At 39.4% G+C, this 17312-nt stretch overlaps 1 protein-coding gene across 2 annotated transcripts in view; it reads right to left on the bottom strand.

Moving 5' to 3' along the window:
- Positions 1 to 17312, bottom strand: part of tai (basic helix-loop-helix family member taiman) — an 87600-nt gene that overhangs the window by 63792 nt on the left and 6496 nt on the right. For both annotated transcript variants that reach the window (XM_074085683.1, XM_074085681.1), the window contains one exon: positions 4030 to 4150. In XM_074085683.1, the coding sequence (XP_073941784.1) occupies positions 4030 to 4058 (29 nt within the window). In that variant the 5' untranslated portion in view covers positions 4059 to 4150. The remainder of the gene's footprint in view (positions 1 to 4029; positions 4151 to 17312) is intronic.

The following is a 17312-nucleotide window of genomic DNA, read 5'->3' as shown; positions in this document are numbered from 1 at the left end:
ATTTATTTTTTATAAGTGCCCAAATGCCAAGTTTCATAAAGAACCATCGATTTATCTTCGACAATAACGACCTTCATATAAACTTTCACCCCCAACAGGAAGAATTTTAAAAAACGCGCGACCACTTATCTATTTATCTCTTATCACGTGCCCAAATGCCAAGTTTCACAAAGAACCATCGATTTATCTTCGACAATGACGTTCTTTATAAATAAACTTTCATCCCCTATTTCACCCCTTCACAGAAAGAATAAAAAAAAACGCGCGATCAAATGTCTATTTATCTCTTAATCACGTGCCGAAATGGCAAGTTTAATAAAGATTCATCGATTTATCTTCGATGATGAAGACCTTCCATATGAACTTTCATCCCCTCACCAGTCGAATTTTCAAAAAAGCTGAAACAAATACAGACTTATTTCTTATTAAGTGGATAAATGCCAAGTTTCATGGTTTTATCTTCGACAGCGACGAACTTCCACCATATAAACTTTCATCCCCTATTTCAACCCCTTAAAGCCTCTTTTTCGCGATAAAAGATAGCCTATGTTCTTTCCCAAGGTCTATTCTTCTATAAAATCGGTTCAGCGATTATGGCGTGAAAGCGTAACAGACAGACAGAGTTACTTTCGCATTTATAATATTATATATAGTAAAATATAGTAAATATAGTATAAGTATATGGATCATTGAAACGTTAGATGTAAGAAGTGATCCGTCTGAACGCCAGTTGTCTATGCAGTTTGTGCATCTGACATTGCATCACGAGAGCCAACCAATCCCTGCTTTGTTTCTGAATTTTAACCAATCAACAAGCACGTCTATTTGCAACCTTGAAATTGATTCGTATTTGAATCATAAGTCGTTTTGGTTTTAGTTTGTTCTGAGATACGCTTCCTGTCCCGACTTATTATTTGTTCGTAGCTCGTAAGTCTTAGGTATTATCTGTGGAGATTCAAGTATTTTCTGCAAGCCTAATTTCAAAACACGTTATTAACATTTTGTACTTTTCTTTGAATCAACAGGCAGCAATTAGGACTCGAACCTTTGTCGATAAGAAATTTTAAATTTGTTTTGCGTATGTCAATATGTTTTCTGGGTAGCAATTTTTCCGGGGGCTTAGCGCAGTGTGGGGTGTAGTGCGCGAGCAGGGTTGCGCAGCGGCGTCGGTGGCAGCGGTGGTGTGGATTGATCGCGCCCGTCCTCTCGGTCGGAGGCCCGAGCCTCCGGGGTCGTCATGGAGACCGCCTGCTGCTGCCGCCGCCGTAGCGTCGCCATGATAACCACGCACACTCAATACAACTCCGATATTGAACCACTCTTAATATTCCCTCTTATTTTCCTGATTAACAAATAATAATATGCAATCATGTCGATGTACCAATAATTTATTAGGATTCAAACATGACTACATTGATTGGTCTTGCAATTTGTAAGTTGATGTGTTAGTGAAACTGTCAAATGAAAACCCTAAAATCTAGTTGAGAGGGCCTCGGACACAACGATTTTTTTAAGGACGAGACGAATATTCAGTGATTGTTGAGTTCTTATTACAATCGTACAAGCAAAGGTTGTTCCTTAATTATGGAAAGGATCGAGCGATTAATACGGCTCAGCACGTAACAGGTAGTCTTTTAGAGAGCATTTTTAGGGTTCCGTAGTCAACTAGGAACCCTTATAGTTTCACCATGTCTGTCCGTCCGTACTAGAAAGTTGTAATTTGGCATGAATATACATATCAATCACGCGGACAGTGGTAAAATAAAAATAAAAACTAAAAAAAAAAATTTTTTAGGGTGCCTCCCATAGACGTAAAGTGGGGGTGGTTTTATTTTGCTCGACTAACCCTATAATGTGGGATATCGTTGGATAGGTCTTTTAAAACCGCTGGGGGGTTGCTAAGACGATTTTTCTATTCAGTTGATGTATTTGCGAAATATTAAACTTTAAAATGCAAAGGCTACCTATCTAAACTAAAGTATGGAAAATGAATGTGGTTTCAGTTAAATATCCTGAGATTTTGATATGTTATGAATCTGAACAAGTGTCTAAAAAACTAAACTAAACTCTGAAAAGGACTCTGAAACAGAGATAGCGCCCTAAAATACTTTTGATCAGGACTTTGAAATCTATAACATCAAAATCTCAGGATATTTAACTGAAACCACATTTTCCATACTTTAAGTCCGTCCGGGGTCCTTTTCATTAAAATCGAACCAAATCGAATGGTAGTAAATATATCTTTATATCAAATTTACAAGGAAAATTATAGCGGCTAAGATGGGTACGTATAATGTATAAATTTAAAATACATACCGGAAAATCTATAATATAAAAGTGTACCGCCAGAACGGGACATAAAAACGAGACAGAGCAGGATGGCGCTCTACAACACCATTTTGACACGTTTCTCCCAAACAACGCATTATTTCGTCCGGCGTATTCGGCAGCACCCGGAGCGTCAGAGCAGCCCTATTAAGGGTGGTACTGCTCTCCTTGCTCAGCCTTGGAAGGGGCTAGAAAAGGTGCCCTGAATGAAGCTCACCCCAAACACACGCAAGGTGTAATTCGAGCACGATGGTGGCAACGTGGCCATTTTTCGCTACAAACGTGGTGACAATTTTTTTTTCGAAGTGCTCCGTGAGCTTATTACTTTGGTCGGTTTTGGCTCATCTGGAACACCCAAACAGTCGACTACTGTTTAGAATCCGGATCGCAGTAATATATCCAAGATTCGTCACCACTGATAATGTCATAAACGTGTTTAGTCTCCTCGATTGAATTGCCGCAGAGTTTTGCGACACCATCTAACGCGAGCCAATTATTGGTCTTCACTAAGTAAATATGGTATCCAACGTGAGATCATTTTTTTTTACGCCCGAGTGATCATGCAAGATATTTTAAACACTGGACCCTGAAATGCTTAATGAAGCTTCTATCTCACGGTATGTCGCATGGCGATCTTCGACGATCAGTTGCTGTACAGCATCAATGTTCTCCTGGGGTACGGCTGTTTTTGGTCGGCCTTCACGGTGCCTATCACTAAGACTAGAGCAACCACTTAGAAATTCTAAATACCAGCGTTCCACAGACCGTAGTCAGCTCTTCAAAGCACTGAAGACGCGTTAAACCCTTTTGAAGTTGTACATAATTATCGCACGTAAATTTTCCTTCGAAATTTCCATTTTCACAACTGACTTGTCACCTTAGAACCGACGGTGTACTAAAACGGTTCGGCCGATCTCAAGTCATTCTTTTGTTTTCGAATTCTAAATACAAATATTTTAAGATGATACTAGTTTTTTTTTATATAATAACGGGAGGTTTGCAAACGACAGAACTTAAAAGGCAGCCCTCGTAACAATAAGCTAATTATTAAGAAGAGTGAGTGAAGTACTAATATGACTGAATCCTACGGTAGTTTGCGATGATTTTTAACTGTATAATCTACATGGTATAAAGGTTAAAACGATGGCTATTGAGTATCCTCATAGCTCAGCTTCTTTATTACCCTACTGCGCGAAGGAGGGTTATTTTATCTCCTTGATACAAGATGCATATAAGTTGAAAGTTGAAATTCATAATTTTGATTTATTTATGCAGTAAGCATTACAGTAGTTTGTAACAAGTAGGTACCTAACGGTATAAAAGTTCCGACAAAATGAAATACGTCAATTAGCTTTTACAGGCACAAAACTAGATCTAACGTATTAGTAAGTATGTAACTCACAACTATTTAAGGATTTTACATATATAAAGTGACGCATGTGACTGTGGCGGCGTTACTATGATATGGCAGTGGTGCATCAATTTTCTGAGGTGTCTGAAAACCGTTACGATGCGATTCCACAATGCAAAAATTAAGTACGTAGTGGAGTAGGGTATATCTAAGATTATTCACACAAAACCTCACAAAACAAAATGCGAATCGAATCACAACGTCAACTCATGGGCGATATTTAATTTAAAAACTTAAACAATACCTCTCCTTGCAGTCGGGTAAAAATACAAAAAAATCGTATAACATACCTTGCATCTTCAAAGGCCAGCACTGGCATAAATGGATCATTGAGGATACTGGCGCCGGCGCGCGGCGATGTTTGGCGATCCGTGGCGCTACTTAGTGCACTGTCTGATCCTCGTTAGTAACCTGTAACAATAGTTTTTCGTCAGTCAGCTTTTTCGCCACTTCGTTCGCTACGCCTTCCAAAAGCCCAAGCATGCTAGACTTGGCCGTATACAGGACGTCATGCTGGCAGTATCTAATCTACCGTCTTTCCCAGAGCACACGGGACCCGTGTCCTTTCCGCCCCCATACACAAAACTTTTGTTGTCAGTCACCTCGAGGCACGGCGGTGCCTCCAGGCAAGTCGAGCGTAATACATTAGTATAGCGTAAAGCAGGGGTTGCCAACTTGATTAGACACAAGATCTACTGTTAACTGATGAAACCCTGCGCGATCTACCAATGACATACTTCTAGAAATCTATATATAAAAGAAGAAACTGACTGACTGACTTATAGATCAACGCACAGCCCAAACCACTGGGGCTACAAACTTGAAATTTGGAATATATATTCCTTAATAGATGTAGACGCGCACTAAGAAAGGATTTTTCGAAATTCCCGCGGGATAGGGAAATATCTAAACTTTTTTCGCTTCTTTGTTTGTAGTCGAATCTCTGAAACTATTGAGCCGATTTTAAAAATTCATTCACCGTTAGTAAGCTGCACTATCCCTGATTGACATATGTTACTTTTTATCCGGGATAATGCAAAATTCCCGCGGGATAGAAATAAATTGATTCAATTTCGGAGCTGATTTAAAAAAATCTTACATATTATGTGACATGACTATCTCCAAATGACAAAGGCTACTTTTTCTTTGGGAAAATACAAAATTCCCATGGGATAGAAAAAACTGAATGAAACTTCGGAGATGATTTTAAAAATTCTTTCACCAATAGATTCCTCATTAGTATAGACTACTCTTCTTCGGGAAAATGCAAAATTTCCGCAGAATAAAAATAAGTGAATTCAATTTCGGGGCAGATTTTCAAAATTCTTTCAATAATAGAAAGCTACAATATGTCTCATCGACAATTAAGAATATAAAAATAGATCATAACAGTAATTCATGGCCCGCGGGGACTTTACAATTTCTCGAGATACAATCCTATATCCTACATCGTGGAAGTCGCCGGCAAAAGAAACGCGTAGTACTTTAACGTCTTTAACGTTTCAGCGAAACAGGGTTTCAGAGTTGGTACGAATTATGAATGATTAATTACGTATGTAGGTTGATTTTTAAACTCGAAAACGTGCACCATCTGTCTAAAACAACGTTTTTCTGTATTTATATTTCCGTGTAATCCTCCAAAAAATCAATCAAAACACGAAAAAAAGAATCGCAGAAAGTAAATGTATGTTAATTGTTACCCCAAATTTAACGCGAGCGAAGCCGCGGGCAAAAGCTAGTCTTAAATAAAACAGCATAGTTCAGTATTTATATTTTATGCCGACTGGACTTATACTCGCGGTCAACCGGTCGATCGCGATCGACGGTTGGCCACCCCTGGCGTAATGTGACAGACGTCTAGTTATCTATATACCACATTTTATCAAAATCCGTCAGAAGGAGTAACACACATACGCGCATCAAAAGATTATTTCGTGACATCAATTTTGTCCCTTTTACAAATTGGTTTATTGTAGTTTTTGAAAATTGTGAAGCAGTAAAAAAAAATATTTAAATAGTAATTTTCTAGGGTCTATCAACTATTCAGTGTATACATAATATTCTGTCCCGTCCGTAACTTAGGAGACGTCAGTGATACACTTTGGTAGAAAAATGTTTGCAATGACTAGCATGCTCAGGACTCATGAAGGAATTGCCTTAAAACTGTCACAACTCGTAACTTTTAGTGAATTTGTACCTCATAAAATCATACTTTTAAGAATATATAACTCAGTAGACGTTACCATGGCAACAAGGTACACTAAAAAGTTGATTGACCCATTTATCGATTTGGTCGATTTTTATCAAGTTACGGTAAATGTCAACTAAATCGAAACGAATAATCTAACGTACTATTTATACATAACTATTTGCGTGGTAATTTTCATCGTAAAATAAAGACTATGTATTTATAATAATCAGTGATCGGAATAGGTAGAGCTAATTTACCTAAAGTTCGTGGAACAGAGACGAAAGTGGAGACTTCCTTAGATCAAGAATTTTTTTCGAGATAAATTGTCCCAGTTTTGAGACACCGTTTAAATATATTAAAATAAATGCCGTAAAGGTGCTAGGAATGGTTTTTACAAACAAATAAACTAAACTAAAATTGCACGGGCATAATATACAACAGTTCAGTTAAGACGAGAAGCTAATGCGGGCGAAGCCGCGGGTAGTAATCAAATTATTATATAGGAAGGACTTCTTTGCTTTAATAAAAAAACAAATATTTTTTTTAAAAACAAAGTAAGAAACCCAACCTAAACAGCTCAATAATAATTATGAAACTTACCTACTACTTACTCCATACTCCGTTTATTTTTATTTATTTTTTTATGTTAGAGTGGCCAGACAAACGAACTAGTGGGTCACCTGATGTTAAGTGATCACCACTGTCCATAGATACCCGCAGCGCTTTACACAAAGCCAGTGCGTTGTCGGCCCTATTTAATTAATTTAATTTTTTTTCTTTAATGGCTTTCACTCTTGCCGTGATAGCAAGACGTATTTTGCCAGTGTCGGCGTAGAGACATTACACACGTGAGGAGAATGTTCGGTTTTTGAAATTTTGATCTTGGGGAAGGAACAGACAGGAGACCTAAACAAATAACATATGTTATGGACGGCACAAAGACCACAAAGACAATTACATTTTTTTTTTTTTTTAATCATAGGGTATTGGAAGAGTTTTAAGCATGCTAGCATAAAAGGAAGAGTTGAAAAGGAAACAAAAAATAATATAATAATAAGCATGCTGCAGATACTACAACTTAATGTTGTGGCACTGAATAAATTTGATTAAGATTTTTATCAAGGAAGAATCAAGTAGAGCAAGAAGAGTCAGAAAGTTAATAGGTCGCGGAACATCCTTAGGCAGCGCGTCATATAGAGAGTAAGTGAGTCTACCGCAACTGAAAAAAATGTGATCTAAAGAACCCTCGTCGAGACCACATTCACACAAAGAGTTGTCCCGAACCCTGATTTTAGACAAGAACACCGGAGTACAGACATGACCTAAACGGAGTCGGCAAATGGTAGAAGTGACCCATTTATTAGCTGAGCGGAAACGGTAAAACCAAGGCTTTCGGGGGATTAACGGTTGGATGTTCCCATAGTGTCGACCTTTCTGGAGTCTGGAGGAGTCCCACATAGTCTGCCAGGAATTCCTCAAGTCATTCTGAACGGACATCATTAGGTCTGATGGTAAAATGATGTTATAATCCTGGGAACCGATTTCAATGGCATCTTTTGCCCATGTGTCCGCTCTTTCATTACCTATTATGCCGCAGTGACCTGGAATCCATGCAAGCGTAACTTCTAGTCCCTGTTGTTTGCATCGGTATAGAGACTCTTTAATTTTTAATATAATTGGAAACTTTGTTTTCATTTTAAAATGGTTACCGACAATTGCTTGCAGGCAGCTTTTGGAATCGGAAAAAATTAAAGCTTTTGAGATGTTATGCGAATTCGAAAATCTTATAGCCTCTAAGATAGCAATGGATTCCCCAGTGAAAACCGATGATTGAGATGGTCCTTTCTGAGTCAAAACAATTTGGTATTTGGGAATCCATACAGCTGATCCTACACTACCATTGGGGTCTAACTTAGAAGCATCTGTGAAAATGGGTAGCCAGTCCTCCCATTCTTGTAATTTTTTATTAAATTTAATATTGGCCGCTGGGCTATCCTTGTCAATGCCAAAATCAAGGATAACATTGGGATGTAGGTTAAGGACTCATAGTTGACCTCAAAAATAGGATTGGTGTTGGTCGTATATATAGAGGACGGAAGATTTTTCAACTTGGAATATGAGACAATGTACTTCGGTTTTTCCTTATTTGACCAATACGTGTTTTCAGATACTTCTTGGGAAAGCTCCTCCAGACGAGGAAGAAGAGGATGATTGGAGATAGAACACGCCTTAAAGATGAAACGGTCTGCCAAGTATTGCCTGCGGAGGGAGAGGGGAGGATCCAAGCATTCAACCTGCATAGCGATTTTTGGTGAGGATTTCATTGCACCTAGAGTGATACGCAGACATTTGGCTTGAATCAGGTCCAACTTTTTAAGAGCATTTTTATTACAGGGTTCAATCACGAGCGAGCCATAGTCAAACTGACTGCGGATCACTGCATTGTACACGAGCTTTTGGCAGTATGGGTGAGCGCCCCACCAAACCCAGAGAGAGCCCGAAGAACATTAATACCCTTTTCGCATTTGCTGGTTACATACTCCAAATGCGGAACGCCAGTCATCTTAGAATCCAGGAAGACTCCGAGGAATTTCACAGCGTCCAAACAGGGGATGACCTCATCATCATACCGGATATCCATGATAGGAATGGATCTGCTACGTGTGAAAGTTACTATGCAGCTTTTAGATGGTGATAAAGTCAGACCATGATCATCTAGCCAGATCTTGAGATAACTGAGCGCTTCATTGAGTTTAGAAGGAGCAGCATCTGTTGACTGAGAACTGGTATACAGCACCAAGTCATCAGCATACTGAAGTATACTACAGAAGGGGGAGACAGATTGTTCAATATCATACGTATATATATTATAAAGAAGAGGGAGAGCACCGAACCTTGAGGGAGTCCCTGCCATAGGGTACGAGGAGGGAGGAAACTATTGCCAGATCGAATTTTTATGGTACGTCCTATGAACAACTTACAAACAAAGTGAACTATCCTCGCAGGAATACTCAGCTGAAGCATTTTTGCTCTGAGTACTGGAAGAAGAACATTGTCGTATGCGGCAGAGATGTCCAAGAAGCACCCAACGAGATGTTGTTTTTTGGAGAAGGCCAATCTAATGTCTGAGGTCAGAATCGATAAGTTGTCCATTGTACTTTTTCCTTTACGGAATCCGAACTGAGAGTTTGCGAGTAATTTTTCCTTTTCTACGAACCATTCCAACCTATTCTTAATAAGATGTTCGAAGATTTTACCAATTGATGCAGACAAAGCAATTGGGCGATAAGAGCTAGCTACCTGAGGGTCCTTCCCTGGTTTAAGGAATGGGATAATAATTTGGCTCGTCCATTCCTGTGGGATTTCACCAGTCACGAAAAACAAATTGTACAGTTTTAGTAGATGTTCCTTTGAGAAGCGATTAAGTTTCCGGATAAAAAGATAGGGAATGCCATCTTCTCCGGGGGAACTGTTACGTAGTCCATCTAAAGCCAACTCAAGTTCAGTGAATGTGAAGGGATTGTCGAGAGGACCTAGTTCCGCAGGGGGAAGGGAAGGGTCGATACAGGATTTCTCTGGAACTGATGAAGGAGCCAATTTGTCCGCAAACTCTGCCAACCAGGAAGGAGGGTTAGGAGAGGCTGAACAAACAGGATGGAAAGAGCCCCGAAATCTTTTAATATTTTTCCATACCAGCGATGGCGGGGTTCTAGGGTTGAGGCTTTCGCAAAATCCCTTCCATCCTTTCTTTTTTGCTTTATTTAGGAGACGTTTAGTACGGGCAGAAATTTTTTGATACCAGACTCATTAAACTTACGTTCCGCGTTGTCTCTTGCTTTGATCGCCGCCGTGCATTCTGCATCCCACCAGGGAGGTGAAGGGATTTTGCTACTACGTATTTTTTTCTTAGGGATGTACTTATCTGCTGCTTCTAGTAGAATCGATTGGAAGTAGAGGTATAAATCTAAGGGATTTGATAGGTTGGGATCTAGCTCTTTTAATTTATTTTCAATATAATGAGAGTAGCTTGGCCAGTCCGCTTTATCCAACCTATATTGAAGGAGGGGTTGGGGGACGGGTGAGGGAAGAACAGAGGATGGCTGGGAAATAATTATAGGGAAGTGATCACTTCCGAATGACTGACTCAGAACCTGATAGGATAGCGAACACGAAAGATTGGGAGAGCTAGCAGACAAATCCAGAACAGAGTTGGGGTTTTGTCCGGGATATACCCGATGAGTGGGAGAGCCGTCGTTGATGATTACGACATTAATGTCATCAAACAGGTCCAGAAGGAAGGAAGAAAATATGTCAGAATGTGATGAACCCCAGGAGGTGTTATGACTATTAAAATCACCCATAATGAGGAGAGGAGGTGGGATCGAGAACAAGATTGTAGAAAGGTCGGGTATTAAGTTGATATTTGGGTGTGGGATATAAATTGATACGCAATTAATTCCCATGACATTGGCCGCAACAGCGTTAATATCATGGGAATGAGGAGGGAGAGGGATTTGGAGAAAGTGTAACCTCTTTTAATCAATAACGCACAACCAGCACGTCCATCACCGCGGTCCTCCCGAAGGCATGAGAAGCCCGGGATCCTAAACTGGGAACCCGGTCTCAGCCATGTCTCCGAAATGGCCGCCACTGAAACGAAGTGCTCGTTGATGAGATTGATTAGTTCTGGTTTTTTAGGGATGATACTACGACTATTCCATTGAAGAAAATTGGCCTGGGGGGCCATTGGAGAAGGATAATCGCTCAGCAAGTGAAACCATTAATGGGGCAACGTCGGGCGGTAAACAATCGCTCCATTTGGCGATTATATTCGTGAGAAGTTTGAATAGTAATTCCATAAGGTCATCATTGGGGGTCTCAACTGGCATCCGCCGTGACGATAGGGCGTAGCCATTGGGGAGTTGGGATTGTGGGGTCGAGATAATATCTCTATGGGCTTGCCGGTCATAGCCTGGAGACAGAGGGGACCTTGCTCTAGATTTACGGATGATCGTCTTACGGTATGAAGCTGAGGGAGGCGATTGGGGAGGAAGGGGAGGGCGAACAGGCGAGGGAGACTGCCATGAGGGAGAGTTGGGCTCGAACATAATCTTGGCCACGTCGGCGTAAGGACGACGTACAGCCGGAAAACGAGAGGACGCTTCCTGGTAAGAGATGCTGTGTTCCGACATTGCCAGTTTGATAGATTTTTGCCTACAATATTCAGGGCAACGTTGGTCTGTCGCATAATGATTGCCTGAGCAGTATAAACAGGTTACATGCTCAGCAGCGATGTTGCATCCTTCACCAGGGTGTTTTTGTGCACACTTGAAGCATCGGGCATCAGAGCGGCATTGGGCCTGAATATGACCAAACCTCAGACATTTCCGGCATTGAATTGTTGGGAGCACGTACACTTCGACCTTCAACGATGTATAAAACGCAAAGATTTTCTGAGGAAGCTTTTGACCTTCGAAGGTCACTACAACGGTTTGCGTTGGAACCCATGATGGAGGACCTCCCTCATTGGTTACCTTGCGCTGAAGGCGCCGGGCTTTAAGAATTTTACCTGGTCCGTCTATGAGGTCAGTAGCGTCAACAAATTCTTCCATTGACCAGTCGACTGGTACACCACGAATCAATCCCATTCGAGAAACATTGTACGATGGAATATTTGCTTTGTATTTGTGACGTGATAAGCAGGGATTCTCTAAGATATTGTTGGCATCCGCAGCGGTCTTAAACTCAACCGAGACACGGTTTCTACCTACGGACTTGATACCATCTTTTTTGATGTTTTGGACGTTATCTCTGGCAAAGGCAAGACCAACCTTAATAGGTTGCAGTGAAATGCCCGAGTTGCTAGAATCCGCGTCTCGGGAGATGTGAACAATAAATGGGCCACTATCTTCACTGTTGTATTTGCGGGATTCCGCGTCTAAGTCAGGGTGTTTATAAATGCCTGCTATGGATGCGTTGTCGATGTCCGTTCCCTGCATCACCTTTTTACCTTTAGGTTCGGCCCTATCGGGCGATGATAGTTCCAAAGAACTAAGACTGCGCTTTCGTGCATTGTTCAGCGTGTCAAACTCCATCGTGTTCGTGAAACTACCACCGCCCGGATCCGGGGGCTCCTCGTTCCCCTCCATGGTTTTGGCTCTTGGCCAACCGGTCAGATGGGTTATTAAGTTAGATAAATATTATAGATTAATTAATCCACCACCAGATGGTTAATTTACAAGGATTATTATTTTAGTGGGAATATAACCTAAAAATTGAACAGACTCACTGCACGGCACTTCTGTCAATCTCGGCCCTATTTATTTTAAGGTTTGAATTAACGGTCAAATTGTAACGCACGTTTCTCGGTATTTCGAACACAAATAAACTAAAAATGGCTCAAACTTTTTTTCGGCATTCCTTTGGAACTAACCGCTCGAGATATCGTTTCTAAGCAATCAAATTAAGATTGGTTTTTTGGAATCTTTTTGTATTTTTTATTTCAATTCCAAATTTTTACTTAACTAAATGTTTATTTATTAGCGGTATTTATCTTTCTTTTTTTTATTTTAGAAGTTAACACAATTTTAGATAGTTTAATTGTTTCAAATTTAAAAACGTGTGCAAATTTGACCGTTAAGTTTAAAATTTTAAAATAAATGGAGTATAGGAACGTAGGTATACATCTTATATATATATAAAAGAAGAAACTGACTGACTGACTGACTTATAGATCAACGCACAGCACAGCCCAAACCGCTGGGCCTAGAAAATTGAAATTTGGTACAGGGGTTCTTTTTATTATGTAAGTGAGTACTAAGAAATTCATCCTCTAAGGGGGTGAAATAGAGGGGTGAAGTTTATATGGAATTTTCTCATTTCTGGACTTTGAAGTATGAAAATAGTTGTATAAGTTTTCGATTACAATAAAAAATTATCTGTGTAGGTAGAATGGATAAAATTCCCCACTAAAGGGGTAAAATGGGGGGTAAAGATAGTATGAAAATTTTCTTATTTCTGGACTAAAAAGTATGAAAATAGGTATACAAATTCTCGATTAGAATTAAAAATTATCTGTGTAGGTGAAATGGATAAAATTACCCCTAAAAGGGTAAAATGGAGGGTAAAGTTTGTATGGAAATTTTCTCATTTTGAAAATTGGCATACTTACAGGGTACTGATTAAAAATAAAAATGATCTGCGTAGGCAAAGATAAAGAAAGAAGAAGTAGCTTTTAACTTATTAGGGAAGAGTTTCTGTGAGACTTCCTTATTTCTAGACTAAAAATCCGTATGGTGTTGGCGACTTCAATAGGGGCCGGGGGGGTTTTTTATACAAAATGTACAACTAAAATATGGAAATTAAATTGATATTTAAAATTATGTGTGTACCTTACTTAAAACTTACTCATCGGGTTGTGCATAATAAAATCAATAATATTAATATAAGCGTAATTTTAGTGTGATTATCCATTCTTATTTATCTTTTACCTAATTTACAAAATATTGTGTACAGTGCAATTTCGAATATATACTTCGGATTCTAGAGCAAGATTCGGTTCTCGCCGGAAGCACACGAGAAAATTAATTTACTCTTGTGCTTTGCTAAAAACTTTTCATAAACTAGCTTCAAAACTGGTAAAAATGTTGTTTATAGTGAAGTACTTTAGTAAACTGTTACCTATCGTAGGAAAGAGCCAGCCCTATGGTCACCAGTGGAACTGGCAAGCTTCTTTTTTAAAAATTTAAATATTTTTATGCTTCGAGACCCCACGGACCAAGCGTTTCAACAGCAAAGGCCGCAAATATGAAATTGTTTGCCAGATTCTCATATTTACGGCATTTTGCTGTTTCGGCCATTGCAGCCGCCGCACCAGCCTTCAATGATGTCTTAGCAAGATGAGACGGCGCCAATGTGTCCACACATGTGACGTCCCAAATAAGCGGTCGTCCCATTTGCCAAGGAACAAGCGTCATTCCGTCAGGTCTCTTGCCATCATCACGAGCTAAACTAACCGGCTCCAAAGTAGACGGAACGTTAATGCTGGCAAGAGCCCGACGGATTATATCATTGAGGCAAGCGTGGCGGGATAGACGGCCGGCGCTTTTGGTACAAGCCAAACCGTGGTGACCCTGCCGATCCACATTATTGCCACAATAGCAGCGATGGGGTGTGACGACATTTGCGCCAATTCTAAGGCCGACAGCCAACCTGTAACTATTGTCGTCCATAAGGTTGCCGTAATTTACGGACGGGTACGATTGCAACCAGTAACCTGACTCCCTCTCTGCAGTAGCCAATAAATGGGCTGTGTCAGCGTTGTTGTGACTCATTTCTATTAGATGAGAGTAAACCCGGAGACAGATAGGTTCATCCCAGTTTTTGGCACTGTTTGTTGTGAGGTAAGTCTTTGCCTAGGCAGGCTAACTTCCAAGCGTCTATGGCTTCGGACAAGTACGTTACCTCAAAATCACGAAGTGATGGATGTAGAATTTTTCTGATGAGGGATAACGTATATACTGTGTGCCGAAGACAAAAACGCAGGCAAAGCAACGCTGGAAATTTGACGAACGCCGAGACCACCGTGTCTGATGGGTAGCGTTGCTTGCAGGAACATCCTGCTATCCATTTGTATGTTTAAAATTTTATGCAGGTACGTTAATAAAATCAAAATACATTCATTTCTTATGTTTTTTATACAAAATAAATAACAACCTTGTAATCACATTATCAGTATTCACTTAATCATTTGGTATTAAGTATTTATTTATTTACTTCGCGACGCGTTCGTATAAACTCGGTAATTCTCGGAACAAAATACAAACGGAACGCCGGAACGCACTTCGTTCGAACGAGACTGCCATAGACAATTTGGCGCCAGAACGAAAAAAAGAATATTCGCATTCGCGAATGTCGGGAGCAGATATTCGCGTTCGCATTCGCGAATGTTCAAAAAATGACATTCGTTACATCACTAGTAAGTACGCGAAAATGCCCGGCTATGTCTCGGATCGACATAGCCAAGCGAATTAGCTCGTTGAAGTGGCAATGGGCAGGCCATACATATAGCATGGAGAACAGATGGCCGTTGGGGCCGAAAAGTTCTCTAGTGGAGGCTGCGGATCGGCAAGCGCAGCGTAGGACGTCCACCAATGAGATGGACGGATGACCTGGTTAAAGCCGCGGGTTCACGGTGGATGCAAGCCGCTGCCAACCGAAGCCACTGGAGGTCTATGGGGGAGGCCTATGTCCAACAGTGGACATCCTACGGCTGAGATGATGATGATGTCTCAGATCTGGGTTTGTATCCATATAGCCGCTGAGCATAAACTACGCCTTAGCTTATTTGACTAAGTATTGCATTGTAAAACTCTTTATTGTACACAAAAACACAATGAAATTTACAGAAAACAGGATAATAAGATGTACAAAAGCGAACTTAACCCTTAAAGGGATCTCTTCCAGTTAACCTCATCAGTCTACGTCATCTTTTTCCCCTGGAAAACGATCTGCGTGGCCATACGCAGGATCTTTTATAATTGATAAGTGTTAAGTTGAAGGGATTAAAGAGATGTGTTAAAGATAAGACTGCGCTGCTCATGCGCAAGAGAAGAATAACTTCAATTTGTCTGGACAAAGGACATTGAAATACATTGTTCTACTCAGCGCCAGCAACTTTCATCAAGAAGTGCATAAAATGCACTGCATAAAAGTGCATAAAAGATAAGGTTTTATAAAAGCTAGTGTTACCCCCTTCGGAATATGAGACTACTATCATTTCAGATTATGGATAGATAAGAAAACTGAATGTAAGTCAATAAGTCCCGTAACCCAACACCTCAACTATGTTATGATATGAGTGATGTTTAAGTGAAATATCGACAATTCGTCAACTAAGGAAATATACAACGGAGATTCTGACATCTTATAACATAAGATTCACTATCATCATCACCGTCTGTACATTCTGTACATTCATTTAAATCGGATCAGCAGTTTAAGCATGAAGTCTCTCCCCATGGTCCCATCCAAAACAGTAGAAATTTTAAAAATTGACTGCCCATTGTGTGGATATGCACAAGTTAGTTGTTTTAATACAACTAACTACTACTATTTTTGTTGTGCCGCGTTTCTTAGGTGATTACCGCTTAACTTAGAATGACCCATATATACTTTCACATTTATAATATTAGCAAGGATATAGACAACAATAGTAGCATATAAATTTCTTTTTAAATTGTAACCAACAGATCCTATTGGAAAATATTAATGTGAATGCGAATATCTGCTACCAACATTCACGAATGCGAATGCAAATATTCAGTTTTCCGTTCTGGCAGTCTTGTTCGAACGAAGTGCGTTCCGTTTGTATTATGTTCCAAGAATTACCGAGTTTATATGAACGCATCGCAAAGTAAATAAATAAATACTTAATACCAAATGATAAATGAATACTGATAATGTGATTACAAGGTTGTTATTATTTTGTATAAAAAACCATAAGAAATGAATGTATTTTTGATTTTTTAACCTACAGGACTAGGATTCTCCTAAAGGAGAATGTCAAACAAACAATATATATTATGTCATGTTATAATGTGTAATTTCGCGTTGGTGTACTGCAATGCCGCATAACTAGCTTGTTCCATAAGGTATAAATTACACTGTACTAACAGTACTAACATGTTCTGACAGTGAAAAATTAGACCTTATGGAAAATGCTAGTTATGCAGTATTGCAGTATCACCCATGATTTGTTATCTAGAAACCGATTGACAATTTTCTAAACAGAATTGTTACAATCATAAAAGGGCCATGAAAGTGAACTGTTGCATATAGCCTTTTTGGGGTCAATAACATTGTGGGAAACTATTTAATATAATTAGACCTAATATTTATGATCAACATAAAAGATGACTGTTTTCATCAATAAGTTCTTTTGACATTGTTTTCCAGGCAGAAATTAAATATTACTTTTGATGACAATGCATCATAAGATTAAAATTTAATTTAACATATGTTCATTAATCAATTTAAATAATAAATCTTGTAAGAATGTGGGAAGTGTAATTCAATTAGGTATATCCAATATTTAAATTTGTAAAAAGAGTACTCCAAAATCATAGAGTAGGTACTAGAATGAACAATAATAGATATCAATGAACTGCATCAATATCCAAATTCACACTATAGAAAACGTTAGTTAGCGATTGTTGATAGAACAACAAAAATAACCTCCAACAGGCAGTGTGATCAAGAGCTACATTAAACCTTGAAATAATTTCACAAACATTGATCCGATTACATATGTGGCCAGGTATAAAAAAATACGATTTACACTAATAAGAAACAATTCTAATAAAAATTAAACATAGCCCAGGT

This window comes from Choristoneura fumiferana, chromosome 3 (genome assembly GCF_025370935.1).
Source record: "Choristoneura fumiferana chromosome 3, NRCan_CFum_1, whole genome shotgun sequence".
NCBI classification, from domain to species: domain Eukaryota; kingdom Metazoa; phylum Arthropoda; class Insecta; order Lepidoptera; family Tortricidae; genus Choristoneura; species Choristoneura fumiferana.
The sequence above is the reverse complement of the archived record's forward strand: the minus strand, read 5'-3'. Positions and strand labels throughout refer to the sequence as shown.